This window comes from Microcaecilia unicolor, chromosome 13 (assembly GCF_901765095.1).
Source record: "Microcaecilia unicolor chromosome 13, aMicUni1.1, whole genome shotgun sequence".
NCBI lineage: Eukaryota > Metazoa > Chordata > Amphibia > Gymnophiona > Siphonopidae > Microcaecilia > Microcaecilia unicolor.
The window spans coordinates 36,675,011-36,695,046 of NC_044043.1; the positions used below are offsets into that span (position 1 = coordinate 36,675,011).

General features: G+C 42.4%; 1 protein-coding gene across 2 annotated transcripts in view; it reads right to left on the reverse strand.

The window, feature by feature from the left end:
* Positions 1-13,546: 13,546 nt before the first annotated feature.
* Positions 13,547-20,036, reverse strand: part of RCC1L (RCC1 like) — a 73,057-nt gene continuing 66,567 nt past the window's right edge. For both annotated transcript variants that reach the window (XM_030222461.1, XM_030222460.1), the window contains 2 exons: positions 19,096-19,181; positions 13,547-14,222 (listed from right to left, as the gene is read on the reverse strand). In XM_030222461.1, the coding sequence (XP_030078321.1) occupies positions 14,145-14,222; positions 19,096-19,181 (164 nt within the window). In that variant the 3' untranslated portion in view covers positions 13,547-14,144. The remainder of the gene's footprint in view (positions 14,223-19,095; positions 19,182-20,036) is intronic.

Consider the following 20,036-nt stretch of genomic DNA (forward strand, 5'->3'; position numbering starts at 1 on the left):
GACAATCAACAAATCTATATATATAAAAGGCAAGACCAACGTTCTACGAAGCCTCCAGCCGGAAGTGTGAAGCGCCAGAGATATCCGGTTTCCCCATGAGTGAAGGAAAACAGCACAGCACGAAATCCCTCTCTCTGTAACAGTGAAGGACTCAGAGGGGGGAGGGGAGAGAGACGCCCTCACTCTCTCTGTAACACAAACACAGAACAGCAGGAAACTTAACACTGAAGGACTGGACTCCAAGGGGGGAGGGGGAGGGAGGGAGAGAGAGAGAGAGAGGGCAGAGGGCAGGGACACACACTCCCACATGCACACTCTGAAGAAAACCTTGCTAGCCCCCGTTTCATTTGCATCAGAAACGGGGCTTTTTTACTAGTAACAGTGATTTCATTAATGTTGCTCATTGAAACCGGTGGATATGGTTCATACACTATCACCCAGGCTCACTTTCAACCTGTTTTTTTTATTTTTCTTTATTATTTAGAATTTCATACAGCGAGTGTAATTATTCTCTTAAATTGGAGCCCCTGAGAACAAAAGTGGGCCATCTACTTTGTTACAATGGGAGATATTGGCCATCTAAGGTGTGAGGTGTACAGATTAACCGCTTGCTTTCAGAGCAGTAGGAAACAACCATGCTATTAGATGGATTCATCAAGGCAGTTTTTTTTTAATATGTCCACAATTAAGGAAGTTGACCCACTTTTGTTCTGACCAAATTAACTGGCTGTTATATTGAATTCAAGGCAAGCGGAAAGAAGAGACTAAAGAAATTCAGACTAAGCAAGGAAGTCGACATTGCTCATTTTCTATCAACTTGCTATGTGAATCAGTGCATAGATGAAATGATGCAAAATGTCTGAAGGGCTCATTTATTTTATGCATGGGATGGTCTTTCAGTGAGGATTTGGTACCGTATTTGCTGCCCTGGATAAAGTAGTTTTGTTTTGTAGTGAATTGGTTCCAAAGAGCCAACCATCCACCCAGCAAGAGCAGCAGTTCCATGGCAGTCAACTGCTGATACACACCATCGAAGTAGATTATATATGGCTGCATTTACATTAGTTCTTGTATTCCACAACCCCCCCCCCCCCCCCCAAAAAAAAAAAAAAAAATTCAGCGCCGATATAAAAGGGAAAAAACAGGCAGACCCTGCGAACAGACAGTGCAAACTCAAGTATAAAACTATTCCTTACATCTGTACAGTATAAAACTTAAGGAGGCTCAATTATGAGTTAGAAATTTCTTAAAAAGACAAGTTTTTAAAGTTTTCCTGAATTCAACATAATTTTGAATTCTTCTTAAATATAATAGAATTGAATTCCAAATAGCAGATACTTGATATAAAAGACTAGCTGAAAAAAATGGTCTTATACTTTAGCGTACTAGGAGCGAGGTAGTGAAGTTGAAAGTAATCATGAAGACCTCTATTTTTAATAGTTGTCTGGGCCCACTTAGACAAATAAACGGAGGCCAACCCATGGAGAATCTTAAAAACCATTGTACACACCTTAAAATGCAGACATGCCTCCAGCGGTAACCAGTGAAGGTCCAGCAGCAGAGGTGAGACGCAATCACTTTTACGAGTTAAAAAAAAAATTCAAGCGTGCTGCTGCGTTTTGAACTGTTTGAATTTTTTTCACAAGGTTCTTTTGGCAACCTGCATAAATGCTATTACTATAATCCCAGGTACACAAACGTAAGCTTTGGACAATAAGTCTAAACGTAATGAATTATCAAATCATGTTAAAATTTTTCCTGAGTTTTTTTTCAGCAGAATGAAAGACTTCTTAATAAGAGAATTCACTTGTCATGCTAATGTTAAAGAGCCAAATAAAGTGACTCCTAAAATCCTGCTATTTTCCTTAAAGGAGAAATGCTGACCACTTGGTTTTAACAAACTGTCATTCCATATTTCATTTAATTGACCTAAGAAAAGAAACTTAATTTTATCCTTGTTAAGTTTAAAAGAGTGGGTATTAATCCATCTTTCAAGAAGTGAAATACATTCCGTTATCGTAACAGTGGTCTTTTCCACTGTCTGAGCTACTGGTAACAAGATCATTGTTTCATCTGCATAGCTAAAAACTTTAAAGCCAGCACGGTCCAATACCTGACCAAGAGAAGACATTAAGAAGCATCGATGACAAAGGGGAGCTTGGTGGGACCCCACAATTGGTGTGCATGGCTCAGATCGCGTCCCTTTTGAATTTCACATTGAAATCCTGGCGATGAGAAGGCCCTCAAACCAAGATAGCACTTTACCAAAAGCCATCCAAAACTATTTAATAACAATTGATGTACATCTTATGCATATTCATTGTGGATAGCAAGAATGGACTTACTGACCATACCCCTCAACCCTGTGATTTCATAATCTGAAAGTAATTTGTGTTTTTTAATCTTTTGTTCAGTACTGCTGTGTGAGAATTCTGGTATGTAATTAAACTGGGTCTGGCAGTCTTCATCTAGTGCAAGTTTTAATTTGTCTAGCTACAGGCTCCTAAAGCTTTTTTACATTTCCCTTTCCTCAGCAGGAAATATATTGCAGCTTCTGAGATCCTGACCTTGTGTTTCTCTAGTGAATTCTATCTTTTGGCTCTATCAACCTCGTCTGTCACTACCTTTTCACTCCTGTCCAACTTGAGAGATATGAAGCCCTAGCAGTGTTGCCTTAGTTATAGTTCATATAAAATCCACCTGAAACCTGGAAATAGGACTGGCAATCGATGCTGCCCTAATCTGCATCATGTATTGTTTTTAGTTTGGCTTGGGGGTTGTGTACTTGTAGCATCAGCTTGTAACACAAGCAAACCTCAGATAATTAAACATATATTTAAAAAAAAAAAAAACCCAGCTCAAGCATTTGTTTTCTGTATCGTGTTGGTTTGGTTAACTAGTTCTTATTGTAATACTATTCTTATTTATATATAAACTAGTAAAAAAGGCCCATTTCTCACACAAATGAAACGGTCGCTAGCAAGGTTATCCTCCAAGTTCCAGCTTGGCCCCCTCCCTCCCCCCCTCTCATCTGAGTTCCAGGCCCCCCCCCCTCCTCCAAGTTCCTGCCCCCTCTCTCCTCTGAGTTCCAGCCTGGCCCCCTCCCTCCTCTCATCCAAGTTCCAGGCCCCCCCTCCCTCTCCCTCTGAGTTCCAGGCCCCCCTGTCCTCCGAGTTCCAGGCCTCCCTCTCCTCCGAGTTCCAGGTCCCCCTCCCTCCCTCTCCTCTGAGTGCTAGCCCAACCTGCGCTGGCCACCCTCTTCTCCCAGTCCTCCACCTGCCCATCACCTTCCTGCGTACCGCCCAGAATTTAAAAGTTCTTACCTCGGGGTCCGGTGGCAGCACTGAAAGGCGAGCGCTTCAGCCTCCCTTCCCTTCTCTCTCAGCTCTGCCTCTCATCCCGCCCTTGTGGAAACAGGAAATGATGGCGGGACCAGAGGCAGAGCTGAGAGAGAAGGGAAGGGCCTGGAACTCGGGGGACAGGGAGGGGGCGATTCTCTCCTCCCCTCAATTTGTACCTTAACGTTCTCTGGCTGGCTGGCGCTGGCTTCCCTTCCCTCTCACTGTTCCGCCCTCTGACGTCATTACATTTTGACGCGAGGGCGGGATGTTACATACCCAGGCATCCAGATGTAGAACGTTGGAGGTGCAAATTATTATATAGGATATTATAAGTAGTGAAATTTGATAGTACAGTATCAGTTCACTTGCCTTCACACAAAACGTCCTGCTATTTTTAAATTTCATCCTTTCAACTGAAAATCTTAAATATGTGGTGCATTTAAATCTGGGAAAAGGTGATTAAAGTCTCCAGGAACAAAAAAAAAAATGAGGTTTTAATGAATTCTGATAGAGCAAACAATTTGTAATTCAAGGGTCCAACCCTATCCTTTTATGTGAAAAAAATAAAAAGTTTAGTTCAAACGTGTAACTCTTTCATACTGCTTATGTACACATGATATTTAAAAAAAAAAAAAGCCATTCTCAATATTTTGGATCCGAGACAGAGGCGTATTTTCAAAGCACTTAGACATATAAATGTATTTTCCAAGCACTTAGGGGTCTTTTACTAAACTGTAGCAGTGTTTTTAGCTTGCGGTATAAATCAGTTGGCGGTAGACGCCAAGATGCCAATTATATTACAGTGGACATCTCAGCGTTTACCGCCAGCTGATTTCTACTGCAAGCTAAAAATGCTACCGCGGCTGAATAACCCCCCCCCCCCCCCCCTTAGATTTACAAAATTACACAGTAACCTATGGAACTTTGTAAGTCATTCAGTACTTTGAAAATGAGCCCCTTAGTCACCTTTTTCCAGAAAGTCACATATTACTTTTAGTTCACAAGTACAGCTTGCCAAATTTCTTATTAAAGTTTCTCATCCGTTCAGTTTTTGTTTTAAAATTGAGACATGCAACGAATATTACTTTTGTACAAAAGAAATATTCATTGCATGGTTTGTTAAGATGGTTATATATATATATATATATAACTACTACTACTACTACTACTATTTAGCATTTCTATAGCGCTACAAGGCTTACGCAGCGCTGCACAAACATAGAAGAAAGACAGTCCCTGCTCAAAGAGCTTACAATCTAATAGACAAAAAATAAATAAAGTAAGCAAATCAAATCAATTAATGTGAATGGGAAGGAAGAGAGGAGGGTAGGTGGAGGCGAGTGGTTACAAGTGGTTACGAGTCAAAAGCAATGTTAAAGAGGTGGGCTTTCAGTCTAGATTTAAAGGTGGCCAAGGATGGGGCAAGACGTAGGGGCTCAGGAAGTTTATTCCAGGCGTAGGGTGCAGCGAGACAGAAGGCGCGAAGTCTGGAATTGGCAGTAGTGGAGAAGGGAACAGATAAGAAGGATTTATCCATGGAGCGGAGTGCACGGGAAGGGGTGTAGGGAAGGACGAGTGTGGAGAGATACTGGGGAGCAGAAGAGTGAGTACATTTATAGGTTAGTAGAAGAAGTTTGAACAGGATGCGAAAACGGATAGGGAGCCAGTGAAGGGTCTTGAGGAGAGGGGTAGTATGAGTAAAGCGACCCTGGCGGAAGATGAGACGGGCAGCAGAGTTTTGAACCAACTGGAGAGGGGAGAGGTGACTAAGTGGGAGGCAAGCAAGAAGCAGATTGCAGTAGTCTAAAATAAGGGGATTCTAGTTTTGGGCTTGAACTCCATAGCAATTCCTTGCGTTTGCTCTTTCCCTGTTACGATTCTTTAGAATGTGTAAATCAGCTATGTCTATTACATTGCAAATGTATTAAGACTAATCATATTCAGTATTGCCTTTCCCACTTTCTTCAAACAATATCTATGGAGTTCAAGGCCAAAACTAGAATCATTCCCCAAATTTCCACCTAACCCTCATTTGTGCTAGTTTTATTTAATCCAATTAGCTTTGATAGCCAGAGGGCATCTGGAGCATTGATTAACAATGATGCCTTGTTTAAGAAAGTACCTTTCAGAGAACTAATACTAGCTAGATTCTTCAAGTATCAATTCTGCATGCCTTTTCTTTAACTCTGTTGTTCCCTCCTGGTCTTATTCATGGGCCTCCTTATCTGTAAAGGAGAAAACTAAATTTTAGATCAGAAAGTTGGAGGTTACATACTGAAGAGTCTTCATGGGGGAAAAAAAAATCTTGAAATTGGCAATTCCATCAATGGCTGTGATAAAAGTATTAAAGTTGTTAACCAGTGTGGATCATTTCTGAAAAGCTAAAAAGACAGTAACAGTTCATTACCTTGTTCATGTGAAACACTAACACTTCATCTCTCTGTTTCCAGAGGGAAATGAAGTATGAAATTCAGAAAAGGTGTCCCTTTTTCAATTGTCTCAAGCAATTGTAGCTACTGGTGCTTGTAATGAGGAATTGGTGGGATCACAAATAATAATACTTCAGGGACAAGCAGGCTAAGCAGTCCCACAGCTGGGTGATGTCACTGCACAGTGCCAATGATGAAATGAGTTAACTCACTGGTTAGAATAGCCAGAGTCCTTGCACATGTGTAGAAGGCACTGCACCAAGCAGTGCTCAGTGAAGCCCCTTCAATACTATGTTGGGTTTGGTTTTCTTTTTGTCTCCAGATAGGGGGCACTATCCATTATCCCTGGATATTCAGTGCCGGGCCATGTGTGGGCATGAGCACCGAATAGCCAGGGCTAATTGCCCCACTGCTAGCTGCCAGAGTTTGGTTGTACCACATAAACACCACGAAACGCCAAGTCACTCACCTGGGGCTAAATGCAGCCATTTAAAGGGTCTATCCCCAGCACAACTCGGGTCTGCCTGCACCATCCTCCCACCGACTGGGTCCCAACTGCCTCTGGGCAAGTCTGCTGCTCAAGTTATCCCTGGTGATTTCTAGATTACTGGGGACACATTCCCAGTGGTCCCACAGTTCCTAGAAAGCACTCACAGACTGAACATACAAACCACCAGGATTCTTAGTCAGTCCAGACAAGCACAGTCAATAAACTAAAAAAGTTTATTGTCATAAAAAATATTGAACAGAACTATAAAAACATATGGAAAATAACAGGTAACTGAATAAGGATTAATTATAAAACCAAACATTTTATCACTACCTGGATAGTGTGTAGGAAGTACAGGAAATATAGCTGCTCACAGGGTCTCAGTGAAGAACTCTTTCTCTCTCCACTTCCAAACTGAGAAAGGAGAAAAATCCAGTATTTCCAGACTGAATTTGAGCTCCTGGGCCAATCAGAGCCCAGAATAACATTTTTTAAAAGTAGCTGGCCACATCACTGTAGGTTATTTTGTGTTAAACTAAAGAAGGAACAGTCATTTCTCTGTAACAGCTTTAAACATAAAACATGCACCACCTGCTGGCCAAACTAGAGAAATACATTTCATGAAATATTCTTATAATTCACATGCTGGAAAATTTCACCACAATGACCTTTACCTTTATACGGATAGTGCCCGATATTCAGCCTGGGCCCACATACAAGTTATATAGGCCCCAGCTGAATATCGGCCGGCACCCTGCAGAACTTCTGAAATGCATTTGTAGGCCTTTGAGCCACCTCCCAATATAACTTCCTTCCTTCTTTTCTCCTTCCCCCAGCCCTAGACAGATGGGGATGGAAAAACAGAGACTACTGGGGTGTCATGTCTCCTACCTCAACGCAAGCAGCATCCTCGGGCTGCGCGGGGTCCCGACACGCACACTTGACTGGCACAGCCCTGAGCCATGTGTGTGTAGGTCTTCTCTGGGTTTGTTCAGAGAGATGGTGGTTGTAGGATCTTTGATTGCTTTGCTTCCATGCATCTGTGTCTGCTCTCTCTCTGCCTGGCTTCCAGGCTCCTTGATTGCTTTGCTTCCACATATCTGTGTCTGCTCTCCCTCTGCCTGGCTTCCCTTGCTTCTCTCCTATTGGTCTTCCGGTTCCTCATCCCCCTGCTCTTGTCCTACGGCTGTGCTCCTTCTCCCTGCTGGTTCCTGCTGATGTCAGACGCCAGCACTTTATCAGCTGAGTTCTTCCTAGACTCCATGCTTCGGCTTCTACTTTGGTAGGTGTTACTTGCTCAGTAGTTTGCTTCTTCTCTACTTTGTCTGTACCTGGATTACTCTCTTGACCTATTGCCTGCCTACTGACTTTGCCTGTACCTGGATTACTCTCTTGACCTACTACCTGCCTACTGACTTTGTCTGTACCTGGATTACTCTCGAACCTGCTGCCTGCCTATTGACTTTACCTGTGCCTGGATTACTCTCTTGCCTGTTTGGCTATTGACATTGCCTGTACGTGGATTACTCCCCTGCCTGCTGCCTGCCTATTGCCTTTGCCTGTACCTGGATCACTCTCTTGCCTGCTGCCTGCCTGGCCGATAGGTTCACCACTCCGCTTCCAGCCCTGTCTCGTAAGTCCTGCAGGCCACACCTAAGGGCTCAACCTCTGGGGAACGGCGGTCAGCGCAGTTGAAACCCAGGGTTGTCAGGCCGCCAAGCAGAACCTAGTCTGAGTACCGGGCTCAGCAGCGCTCTACTTAGTACAAGAACTCACAAGTCTGACATGTGGTTAATGTTTGTGTGTGGGGGGCTGGGGATGAGCTTGAGAAAGAGTCGATGGGGAGTGTGACTGCTGGGGATGATGAAAGGGATTGAGATTATACCAAATTTAAACATTTATTAAGGTCAAATAAAAATGAAATGCACCTTAAAACATGGCTAGCATTTAATTCTGTGAAACAAAAACACTGGTATATACGGATTTTTCATGCCCGCCTATATCCCCTAATTGGCTTGAAAATAAAGATCTAATTTATATTCTCTAAGAATCAAACTCTAATTCTAACTGCAATCCTTATGTAGACAGGAGCAACAGCAGCCTGAAAATCATTATGAGTTCTCTTGCCAGAAGGGAACCAATGTGCACACTAGAAAACAACTTTTGTGGTAAGAGCTACCTAGCAAAATGCAGACCTAAACGTATCCCAGAAACCTTTTTGACTCTGTAGCGCGATTGTGCCTAGTATCTGTCTCAGAAAAAGGACTCTGTGGATGGCAGATCATCAAAATTTGCCTATTTCTGGGTCCACAGGTCCTAAGACGTCCCATCAAACGGACCTTCAGGGATGTAGGTCCAACACGATCATGAAATCTTGATAGTAGAAACTTCTAATTTAGTCATCTCAACAGTTATAGAGGGGTCCCACCCAGTGAAAAAGGACCAGGTTCCTACTCTAGGTAGACCTGTATGCCTATATAGCACTTAGAGCCCTGAATAAGGTTACCATGCATTCCTTATTAAAGTTGCAAGCTTGTCCCTAATTGTCCTCCAATTTAAGCTAGCAGCCAGCGCATGCTCAGAATTGCCACAATCAGCCCAACTCTCCTCAGTCTGCATATGAATCTGCAAATGTAAGCAGCTGGTATGCAGAGGCAGCAGATCTGCTGTGAGCTATCTGCTACTGGCATGTACTGTCCACGTTTAGTCATCACACCTGAACAGCCTATCTTTCTGCCTGCAGCCTCTGCTTGTGTTCACTGCTGCAAGAGAGTCTCCTGATCTCACATCTTGTCTCCCAACTGCCCAGATCTATTAAGATAGTGTTGGCTGTAGCCTGCCTCCAACATAAACTTCAGCTGCTAGTGAACAGCCTGCTTCTCCAACCACAACCAATTCTGCCTGGCATGACATGACCTGTCATGCCACAGTAACCTCCAGGACACCTTCACCAGTATGGCTGTCAGACACCTGTACTCCCCTCACACTCTTACCACCATGGCCTTCTTAAGATATACACGTGCCTGCGCCTGCCCTCCCTACAGCTTACTGCTGACACGAGCACTGATGGCATAATGTTGATACTGAAGCTTAGGGATCCTAAAGACGGATTCCTCCATGGCTGCAGTGCAGCACTGGTCAACATCTTTGGACATAAAACAGCCCAAGTCAGCGGCCAGAGATTCAGGGCAGAGGAAGGGCTTCAGCAGGCCTTGGGCTCACTGCAGGGCTGCAAGAGAGGAATGGAGAGCAAGTGGTGGAAGGGCTTGGAGCAGCAGAAAGACATTAAGAGAGTTCAGAGATGCTTCAGGCACCACATTGCACAAGATAACAGTTGGAGCCAGGGTAAGAGAAGAAGAGCGTAGAGGCTACCGCATGACAGAAGAGCTGAGAACAGCAGTAGACGATATGGGGGAAGATATGAGGGAAGGGCTGAGTCCCTTTCATCCTCTCTCAATGACTTTGATGCCTGGCTTGCCTTCTTCCATGATCCTTCCTCCCCCTCTCTCATCCTTGGTGACTTTAATATTACTGCTAATGATCCTTCCAACTCTTATATTTCCAAGTTACTCGCTTTAACATCCTCCTTTAATCTCCAACTATGCTCCACCTCCCCCACTCATCAAAATGGTCACTGTCTTGATCTCATCTTCTCCTCCATCTGTTCACCCTCTAGTTTCCTTGCCTCTGATCTTCCCTCCTCTGATCACCATCTTATAACTTTCACACTTAAATCTCCTCCCTCCCAGTCCCATCCTATCTTATCTAATTTATCTAGGAATCTTCACGATATTGACCCTTCATCTCTATCCTCCCATGTTTCAAACCTCCTCTCTACTGTGGCACCACCAACGTCTGTCAACGAGGCTGTTTCTTCTTACAATACTCTATCCTCTGCCTTAGACACACTTGCACCTTTGATGACCCGCCCTGTAAGGCGTACAAAACCCCAACCTTGGCTGACTTCTAATATCCGCTACCTACGTTCCTGTATCCGCTCCGCCGAACGCCTCTGGTGGAAATCTCGGGCCCTTGCTGATTTCTTACACTTTAAGTTCATGCTGACCTCCTTCCAATCTGCTCTTTTACACGCCAAACAGGATTATTATATCCAACTGACCAACTCTCTTGGCTCTAACCCTCGACTTCTCTTCACCACATTGAACTCTCTCCTCAAGGTGCCCCCTCCCCCAACTCCCCCCTTCATTATCTCCTCAGACCCTTGCTGAATTCTTTCACGACAAGGTTCAAAAGATAAACCTTGAATTCTCTACCTCGCCACCTCTCCCTCCACTAGTCCGTTCCCCTCTCTCTCCTTCCCCTCATTCCTTTTCCTCCTTTCCTGAAGTTACTATAGAGGAAACTACACTTCTCCTTTCTTCCTCAAAATGTACCACCTGTTCCTCTGATCCAATTCCCACCCACCTTCTTAATGCCATCTCACCTGCTCTTATTCCTTTTATCTGTCACATTCTCAACCTCTCACTTTCCACTGCAACTGTCTCTACTGCCTTTAAACATGCTGTGGTCACACCTCTCCTTAAGAAGCCTTCACTCGACCCTACTTGTCCCTCTAATTACCGACCCATCGCCCTCCTCCCTTTTCTCTCCAAATTACTTGAGCATGCTGTTCACCACCGCTGCCTTGATTTTCTCTCCTCATATGCTATTCTTGACCCACTACAATCTGGTTTTCGCCCTCTCCACTCAACCAAAACTGCGCTTACTAAAGTCTCCATGACCTATTACTGGCTAAATCCAGAGGTCAATATTCCATCTTCATTCTTCTTGATCTTTCCGCTGCTTTTGACACTGTCAATCACAGCATATTTCTCGATACCCTGTCCTCACTTGGATTCCAGGGCTCTGTCCTTTCCTGGTTCTCTTCCTACCTCTCCCTCCGCACCTTTAGTGTTCACTCTGGTGGATCCTCTTCTACTTCTATCCCTCTGCCTGTCGGCGTACCTCAGGGTTCTGTTCTTGGTCCCCTCCTCTTTTCTATCTACACTTCTTCCCTTGGTTCATTAATCTCATCCCATGGCTTTTCCTACCATCACTATGCTGATGACTCCCAAATCTACCTTTCTACCCCTGATATCTCACCTTGCATCCAAACCAAAGTTTCAGCGTGCTTGTCTGACATTGCTGTCTGGATGTCTCTACGCCACCTGAAATTAAATATGACCAAAACAGAGCTTCTCATTTTTCCCCCCAAACCCACCTCCCCACTCCCTCCGTTTTCTATTTCTGTTGATGGCTCTCTCATTCTCCCTGTCTCCTCAGCTCGAAACCTTAGGGTCATCTTTGACTCTTCTCTCTCCTTCTCTGCTCATATCCAGCAGACCGCCAAGACCTGTCGTTTCTTTCTTTACAACATCAGTAAAATCCACCCCTTTCTTTCTGAGCACTCTACCAAAACCCTCATCCACACCCTTGTCACCTCTCGTTTAGACTACTGCAATCTGCTTCTTGCTGGCCTCCTACTTAGTCACCTCTCTCCTCTCCAATCGGTTCAAAACTCTGCTGCCCGTCTCGTCTTCCGCCAGGGTCGCTTTACTCATACTACCCCTCTCCTCAAGTCGCTTCACTGGCTCCCTATCCGTTTTCGCATCCTGTTCAAACTTCTTCTACTAACCTATAAATGTACTCACTCTGCTGCTCCCCAGTATCTCTCCACACTTGTCCTTCCCTACACCCCTTCCCGTGCACTCCGCTCCATGGATAAATCCTTCTTATCTGTTCCCTTCTCCACTACTGCCAACTCCAGACTTCGCGCCTTCTGTCTTGCTGCACCCTACGCCTGGAATAAACTTCCTGAGCCCCTACGTCTTGCCCCATCCTTGGCCACCTTTAAATCTTGACTGAAAGCCCACCTCTTTAACATTGGTTTTGACTCGTAACCACTTGTAACCACTCGCCTCCACCTACGCTCCTCTCCTCCTTCCTGTACACATTAATTGATTTGATTACTTTATTTTTTGTCTATTAGATTGTAAGCTCTTTGAGCAGGGACTGTCTTTCTTCTATGTTTGTGCAGCGCTGCGTAAGCCTTGTAGCGCTATAGAAATGCTAAATAGTAGTAGTAGTAGTAGTAGAGCCATGAGGAGAGAGCATGAGTTAAAGGCTAGGGGCACAGTGTATACATGTTGAGAAAAACTGGATTTTGTCTAAGCTGCCTTCTACCATTAGAGCCTCTAGATCTAGAAACTTGTTTCCCGAACTATGGAATTGGTATAAAAAGCTCTCCAGATTTTACCTTTTTTTTGCACAATTCTATAAAGGTATTTAAATGACTTACATTCCTGAGGGATATTAAAGACCTCAGGGCTTTTTTTTTTTCACCTAGCCCCAGCAAATTTAGTAAATTAAAGGGACGGGGCAGCTAGCATAAATTCAGAAAAAAAAAAGGAAGGAAGATGCAGATTCCTTTGATAATGGGAAGATCGCCAATGGCATTGTATCCATGACAAATATATCTTAGTATAGTGGATGTAGTTTCTCCAATTCCCTAATGTGGCTGTGCCACATGAACTTGATCTTACCACAACATCATCCTGTATTTGTTCACACCGGAGCCTGCAAAGGCCTCTCCGGTACCTAGGTAAGCCACATTGAGCCTACAAATTGGTGGGAAAATGTGGGATGCAAATGTAACAAATAAATAAATGTTCTTACATTGTGTAAAAGAATGATCTACATGACTATTAGAAATATAACAGAAATGCAAGCACCAATTAGACCTGCTACTTTAAAAATAGAAAGTTAAGAGTACAAGATACCTACACAGGATCAATAGTGATGTTCTGGCCTATTTCCCCTGAGTCTTGCACATAAAACTCTTAAATACTATAGTTCTGTACAAAAATATCTACTGTAATTGAGTGGCCTCAGTTCACAGTAATTTTCCATATAAATGATCAGATTTATCAGATCCATAACAGTATGGTATACGCCATCACATGGAACATGCAAACGTGGCATTATTGTCCATCTACCTTGTTGAATCTCTAGGGAAATTAAAGTACCAATGTGCCATTATGGACAAAAAGTAGCCAGAAATTGATTTTATATTTCAGATATTTTGCATGTTGCAACTTAATGGGGCCAAAGTGAATGATAGGGTACACGAGCTTTCAAGACCACTTTGGGCTCTTCAAATATGGTTACTAAAACATTTTGAGTGCCTGATCTGATGTTAAGACAGTTATTGGAATATACATAACTGTCAGGCACTCAAAAAAAACAATTTGCAAAGACAGAATCTAACATCATGATATATGGCTTTATTTCATGAAAAAAAAGCATGATTTGACACTTATTCAAGGGCCTCTAATAATTATAAATTATATTTTAATATAAAACATTGCTTCAGCTTTTCAGTTACATTATTTTTCATTTAAATACAATCAACACAGATTTATAGAACACTCTCTTAAACTGAATAAATATTTTGTGACTAAGGTCAGATTTAATTTTGCAAAAAGATAAACAGCTACCTTATCTCTTCCTCTCATACCACCCGCAGAGCTTTCCACACTCGCTGCATTTGTTCAAGTTTCCACATGTCTATCCTCCCTTAGCACTTGAGTGGGGGTAGGATATTCTCTTTAAGGCGTCATACTGGCTTATAGTAATAGACATGTTCAGCTTAACAGTCATTGTTCTACTATGAACAGACAATGTTTTCCAAGATCCCAGACTGCCATGTTGTCCGACTAGTCAAAATGACCTGAACTGGCAACTAAACCGAGTTCTTTCTTTCACTGAACTCTTTTCCAACAGATGGCAGTAGACATCCAATGAATGGGAGGGACCATAACCATCAAAGCCAAGAGCTTCTCTGCTCAAGAGGTCATTCTGGCTCCTTTCTTCAAATAAATGTTGTCATATAAAAGATTTTACTAAAGCCACTGTATGGTCTACACCGCATGCCACATCTATCACATGCCCTGGCACAGTCACCTGGAAAACACAACATATAAACAGTCCAAATTACATCAAATACTTGGATACAACTAATAAAGCCTGTTGATATTTACACTGTTTATATTGTTTCTAAGGTTATTACTGTAGAATTCTTAGGGTCCCAACAAACTAGGTTAAAAACAGGCCTCAATATATGTATTTTGAACTCACTACCCAAAGACCTGAAACTCACAGAAAACTACCTACAATTCAGAAAAAAACTGAAAACACATCTTTTCAAGAAGTCTTTCCCCCATGGATCTGCCTAATCCCACACCACCATACATCATGAAATGTTCAGAAATGGAAAACAATAATATTAACCTGTCTCACAATATGCTAATATATCAACCTAAATGTTTATTGTACTTCTGTATTATGTACTAGACTTCTACAAATCTAAATGTAACTGCCTTTTTAGCAATATGTAAGCCACATTGCACCTGCCATATGGTGGGAAAATTTGGGATACAAATGCAATAAATAAATAAATAAAATAATAAACCTGCAGCATCATGTTCCAGTCCGCACCTATCTAGTATAAAAGAAACTATTGAAAAAACAATGACCTTCTGAATGGACTGTAGGATGATTAGGGCAGAAAAAGCAAAACTAATTGCTAGATATAGCAGAAACTAACACTGATTGTTCTGAACATGTGTGTGCATTCTTGCCCTGCTGACAGCCATACAGAACACCTCAGTCTTCTATATCGCTACCTTCAACTATTTGAGAAAGTGGGCAAGATTTGTGTAGCTGAATTATCCTGTTACAGATAAGTAACTTCACTTTCTCTATAACAAAATTGATCAACACCTTTCTTTTGATCTGCAAATATCTCTAGTGATAAAGAAATCCCCTGATGTTCAGCCAGCGGCAGTCAGTGTTTTATAAAACGCTGATCATTGTTGGCTAAAGTATCCCCTGACATTCAAGGCTGGGCCCGCATAACTTTTTTTGTGTTAAAAAAAAAAAAAAAAAGCCCCCAAGCCCCCTATCGCCCTTCCTTCCCCAGCCTGCGTCACCTGCTCAGATGACCCCCGCCCCCCCCCCTAGCCATGTAAGTAGGCCCTCCCCCCGAGTCTACCTGCAGCCCTGGTGGTCCAGCAGGGTCACTGGGGGCAGGAGCGCAGCCCCCTCACGGTGCCTCTCTAAAATGTTATTTCAACCTTTATCCTGTATAACTGCTTATAATTTGATATTTGTTGTACAATACAACTTGTAAAATAATTCATAAGCTAATTTTTAATAAGTTTTATATGGCTACATATAGATTTACTCAACATTTTTCCTTTACCAGAAGATTTATAACTATAATATGTATGTACTAAATTGTCTGGAATGGTAAGTCATATTGAACCTGAACTCTGTTTGGGAAAATGTGGGATATAAATGTCAGTACAAATAAATAAAAATCAATCACGCAAATGAGGACTCCCAAGCTGAGCATTGTGCCTTGCTAAACCTAGCTTTTAGTCACTTTGAAGCGGCACAACCCAAGAAGAGAGATGACTTGAGAAGTTAATAATGTTAAATAAATTCTGGAATATCCTTTGATCAAAAACACTGTCAGTTCCTAGTCCAGTCTTTTTCCGAGCACCTACTTTAAGCAATACTGTGATGGTCAGATTTTTTTTATTTTAACAAAAATATAGTCCATTGGTGTCAAAATGAAGAGAGCTACAGGTGCCACAGCACCCCTAAATTTTCCTTTTCTCCCTTCCTCTGAGCTGTTTATTTTCTTACCTTCCTCCCCTCAGGATAGTGACCAGGATCCTCAGACACTATCGCCCCAAGGTCCCCTCTCCTGGTTGATACATGTCAGCCTCTTACCCATATCACGTACAGCACCTTTGGTATTTAGGGTAAAAGGTGGATAAGCAAATGGGGGTTGTTGTTAAAATGGCCAGTGCCCAAGATGGAAAGAGAAAAGGTTTTATTGATCAGGTAATGTGGTCACTATAGCTTATATGACAGTAGCTGAAGGTTAGAAGCAAATGGATGCACTTACCTTTTGAGAGAGTGTTGGGTAAATTGAAGTATGTACTATAAATATGGTTAAAACGACTGCAATAGCACATAAGATGAAACACATCTGTAGTGTTTGGGAACCTTATGTGAATTAGGCAAATAAGCAAAATTTAACGTAAGTGACAGAGAACCAGTGAACCTGTTCTGTTTCAATGTATAGGGTTCCTTGATAAAGGCAAGGCTGCTGAGGGGGAGCAAGATTCCACCGGGCACGGCCCCTGCAGCCCACATGAGATTCAATGTCTTTCCCTCCCTTCCAAACTCCCCCTCACTCTGGTCCTCCACTTGCCTGGAGTCACTGAATGGCGCATCCTGCCTCCTATGAAGTAACTTCCTTTTTTTCATAAAGACGGAATGCAGCAGGAAGAAGGAACCATGAAGCCCCACCCAGTGCATCCCAGGATACCTTGGGCAGGGCTGGGCGCCGCCATTTTGCAAGCAAAGCCGAAGGAAGAGGAGGGAGGCCATCTCCCTCTTCTAACCTAAGGTAGGGGGGGTGAGGGAATTGACCACGGCCCACTGGGCCACCAGGGACCTCTTACCAATGCAGGGGATGGTGGAGACCCGCCGGACTTCCAGCCCCCATTTTGCCTTGCTCGGGGTAGGGGTAGTTGGGGTCTGGTGGTCCCATGGACCTCCAGCCCGTGTTTGACAGGTCTGGGCTGTCAAAAGCCCAGACCTGTCAAACAAGTGGGGGAGGATTGTGGATGAGCGCATGCTCAGGCACAATCCTACCGCACTTCTACCCGATCAGAGAGAATTGTGTGCTTAAATTTGAATGCAATTATCTCTTATCATAGTTGCGGTAAAAGCCCTGCGCTGTTCCAGCACTATTTTTAGAGCGCTGTTTGAACAGCACAGGGCTTTTGATCATCTGCCCATAGGTGACTATATTTAGCCACTCAGTCATTCTTGGGGCACGGTGGAAGTGGGGGAGAAAACCGTGTGTATATTAAATTTTCAGGAACCCAAACTCGACAAGAAGAAAATAAGAAAAGCCAAATCCATGGCCCTGAACACGTTGAAAATCTAAAGCTGTGAAAAAGATAGGTACTGCTGGCCAATGGGAAGAGGAACTGGGGAATGGAGGGCAAGGGAGGAATACAAGGAGGTAGGATGTTGAGGAAGTAAATGTGAGGGAGGTAAGGAAGAGGGGAAGGGAGGGGCAGAAAGGCACGCATCCATAAACTACATTCTCAACGAAGACAAAAATATACCCAATATCAGCATTGTCTCTGCCGCCCTACTGAGACATATTACCATCTCTCTTCCTAAGTTCAGTAGACTAATATACATAATTTTGCAGATGGAAGAGAAATATAGCTGTATTAACAAGTGCACAACTTTTATAACAAAATTTTTTTATATATATATTTACAGACACACAAAGCACAAGATGGAAGCAACAATCTAGAAAAGGCATATTTTGAGGAAAGCAGCAGGTCCTACTGCTTCATCTCAAATCCTATGTTGATAAACAGTAGTTAAGACATAAATGCAATAAAATAGGAACCCGCTCTACATGTACTTTTCCTATATTTATACATGATAGCGTCTTATCTATCAGGAGGATATGGAAAAGCCTCAACTGAGGAAGCCACAAAGTGGCTGCTTACTGCTGTAAAAGCTGAGTAACTTCTTTTTTTCTTACATTGAGATTAAATGATCATCTTCAAAGGGACAGCTTGCTGCAATAACAATCAGTCAGTATGGTAGTATATTGATTCCAGGAAAGGTGATGTGGCACCCAGGGCTTTGTTGTATTGTCAAAAGAGCTGATTAAGAAGAAAGATACTGGCAGGTGTAAGTAGAAGACAAGAATATCAGTGTGAGGAAACAGGCAGAGTTGGTTTATTATTTCATTGTGGGGTCAATTCATGTCTTGTAGGCTAATACAGAACTCACACAGGGAGAGATTTATGTGCTAGGACAGGCTGAATTGAGCAGGCCAAATGGCTGATTAGAGATTGTCTGAAAGGTAAATTCTCTGTGTAGGAAAGCGATTCTAGCCTTAAAACTGTGAAATGGTTTTGTCTAGAAAAAAGGCATTTAAATTCCTAAGTACCTCAACTGACCAAAATAATAAACTGTCTAAATTTGAGATTCTATACCTTTTTTTTCCAATTAGATGGGATCTCATTATTATAACCTGCATAGACATAATGGTTAAACCCCAAAAGAGATTATATATTTTTAGTGGCCTGCCACCACATTTCTTGGTTTAACTTTTTTTCCCCCCATACATTCAGCTAAACTAAGATGGCAACCACACTCTTTATGTTAATATTTCTGAAACATGCATGCAGCCAACTGCTGGAGTGGATGACCTGATCTTATATTTCTGGCACTTGGGTTGCAAGGAAGCTCCCAATGGGAATAAAGATAATCATCACTAGTAGCTGATGACAGGAATGTGACAAACAGACATTTTGAACACATATTCTTAGATTTGTCTAGATCTGGAGTTCATAGCTCCAACCACCAGACTGTACCTCTTCTTTACAAATAACGTACATAACAAAATGTCTGTTCATGCACCTTCTGCAGGTCAAAAACATCTATTTATCAAAAACAAAGCAGTCTTTCTGAAGAAAACTACTGAGATTTATCGCTCTAGCTGATGTTACTCACTATACGAGGTGTATGTTCTGCACACAAACAAATAGTTCAGGTACAGTATGTACTTGGGAAAGGCATATGCATTGCAACGTTCTATACTCAAGAAACATGATGCCTAGGTCTCTGTAATTGATTCATAGGAACATCATGGCTCAAGCCGAGACTCATTTACAACTGAACATGTTAACTACTTTTAGCATAAAGGTATGCAGTTTCTTACCCTCCATGGAAAATACTGGTCATCATTTGTACCAATCCCTAGACATCCCCGGAGGTTCTTCCCCCATACAAACAGCTCTCCTTGGTCTACAAAAAGATATACACAGAAATCATACACTTAGTAAAAATATCATGTCATGCCTCAGTTTCCTTCCTGGTGTAATCCCATCACTGCTTGTGGGTGGGTTGGAAGGCGACATTTCTCCACAGCCAGCACTTCTCAAGCCTAGCATGGCTCATTAATGCAACCTGACCTAGACAGCTGAATCCACAACAAGGAATATTCTAAGATTCCCATACTGTAGTAATTTGAATTACTCTAAGTCCCAACTTAATCAGATAAACCTAATTAAAATTTAACATAACAGCTAGACTGGCTAAAGTCCTTTACAATGAGAGTCTTAAAATATTATCTAAACCTCTCTGTAGCTCTATGATAGACCCAAACATGCAACATATCACATTACTGTGTCACTGAATAACTTTTCTAACTGGTACAGATGTCTACTAGACAGACTCAGGAAGTGATGAAGATTTTTTTTATAGCATTTGCTTCAGAAAGCAAAATCAAAACATGACCAGTTTCATATATTGGCCGGTGGTGAAAATAATCATATTAATGGGGCATTGCTGAGCTACTGTTTCACACAAATTTCTGTACATCACTTGAAGCATTTTTGATTGAATCAGGGAAAAAATTGTTCTCAACCAGCCCTTCAACCAGCAAATGGATACAAAGAATAAAATGTGAGCCTTACCCTATATAGAGCACTGTACAGTCACCTCTTAACTCAGCATTTCTGTAACAAAACAAATCTAGACTTTCATCCCACACTCTACCCTCTGGGGGGATCCAGAGTCTCAAAAAAAGAAAAAAAAACCCCTTCATCGAAGAAAGAAAACCAGTCAAAATTCTGAAGGTCAAACCTCCTGTCAATTGTA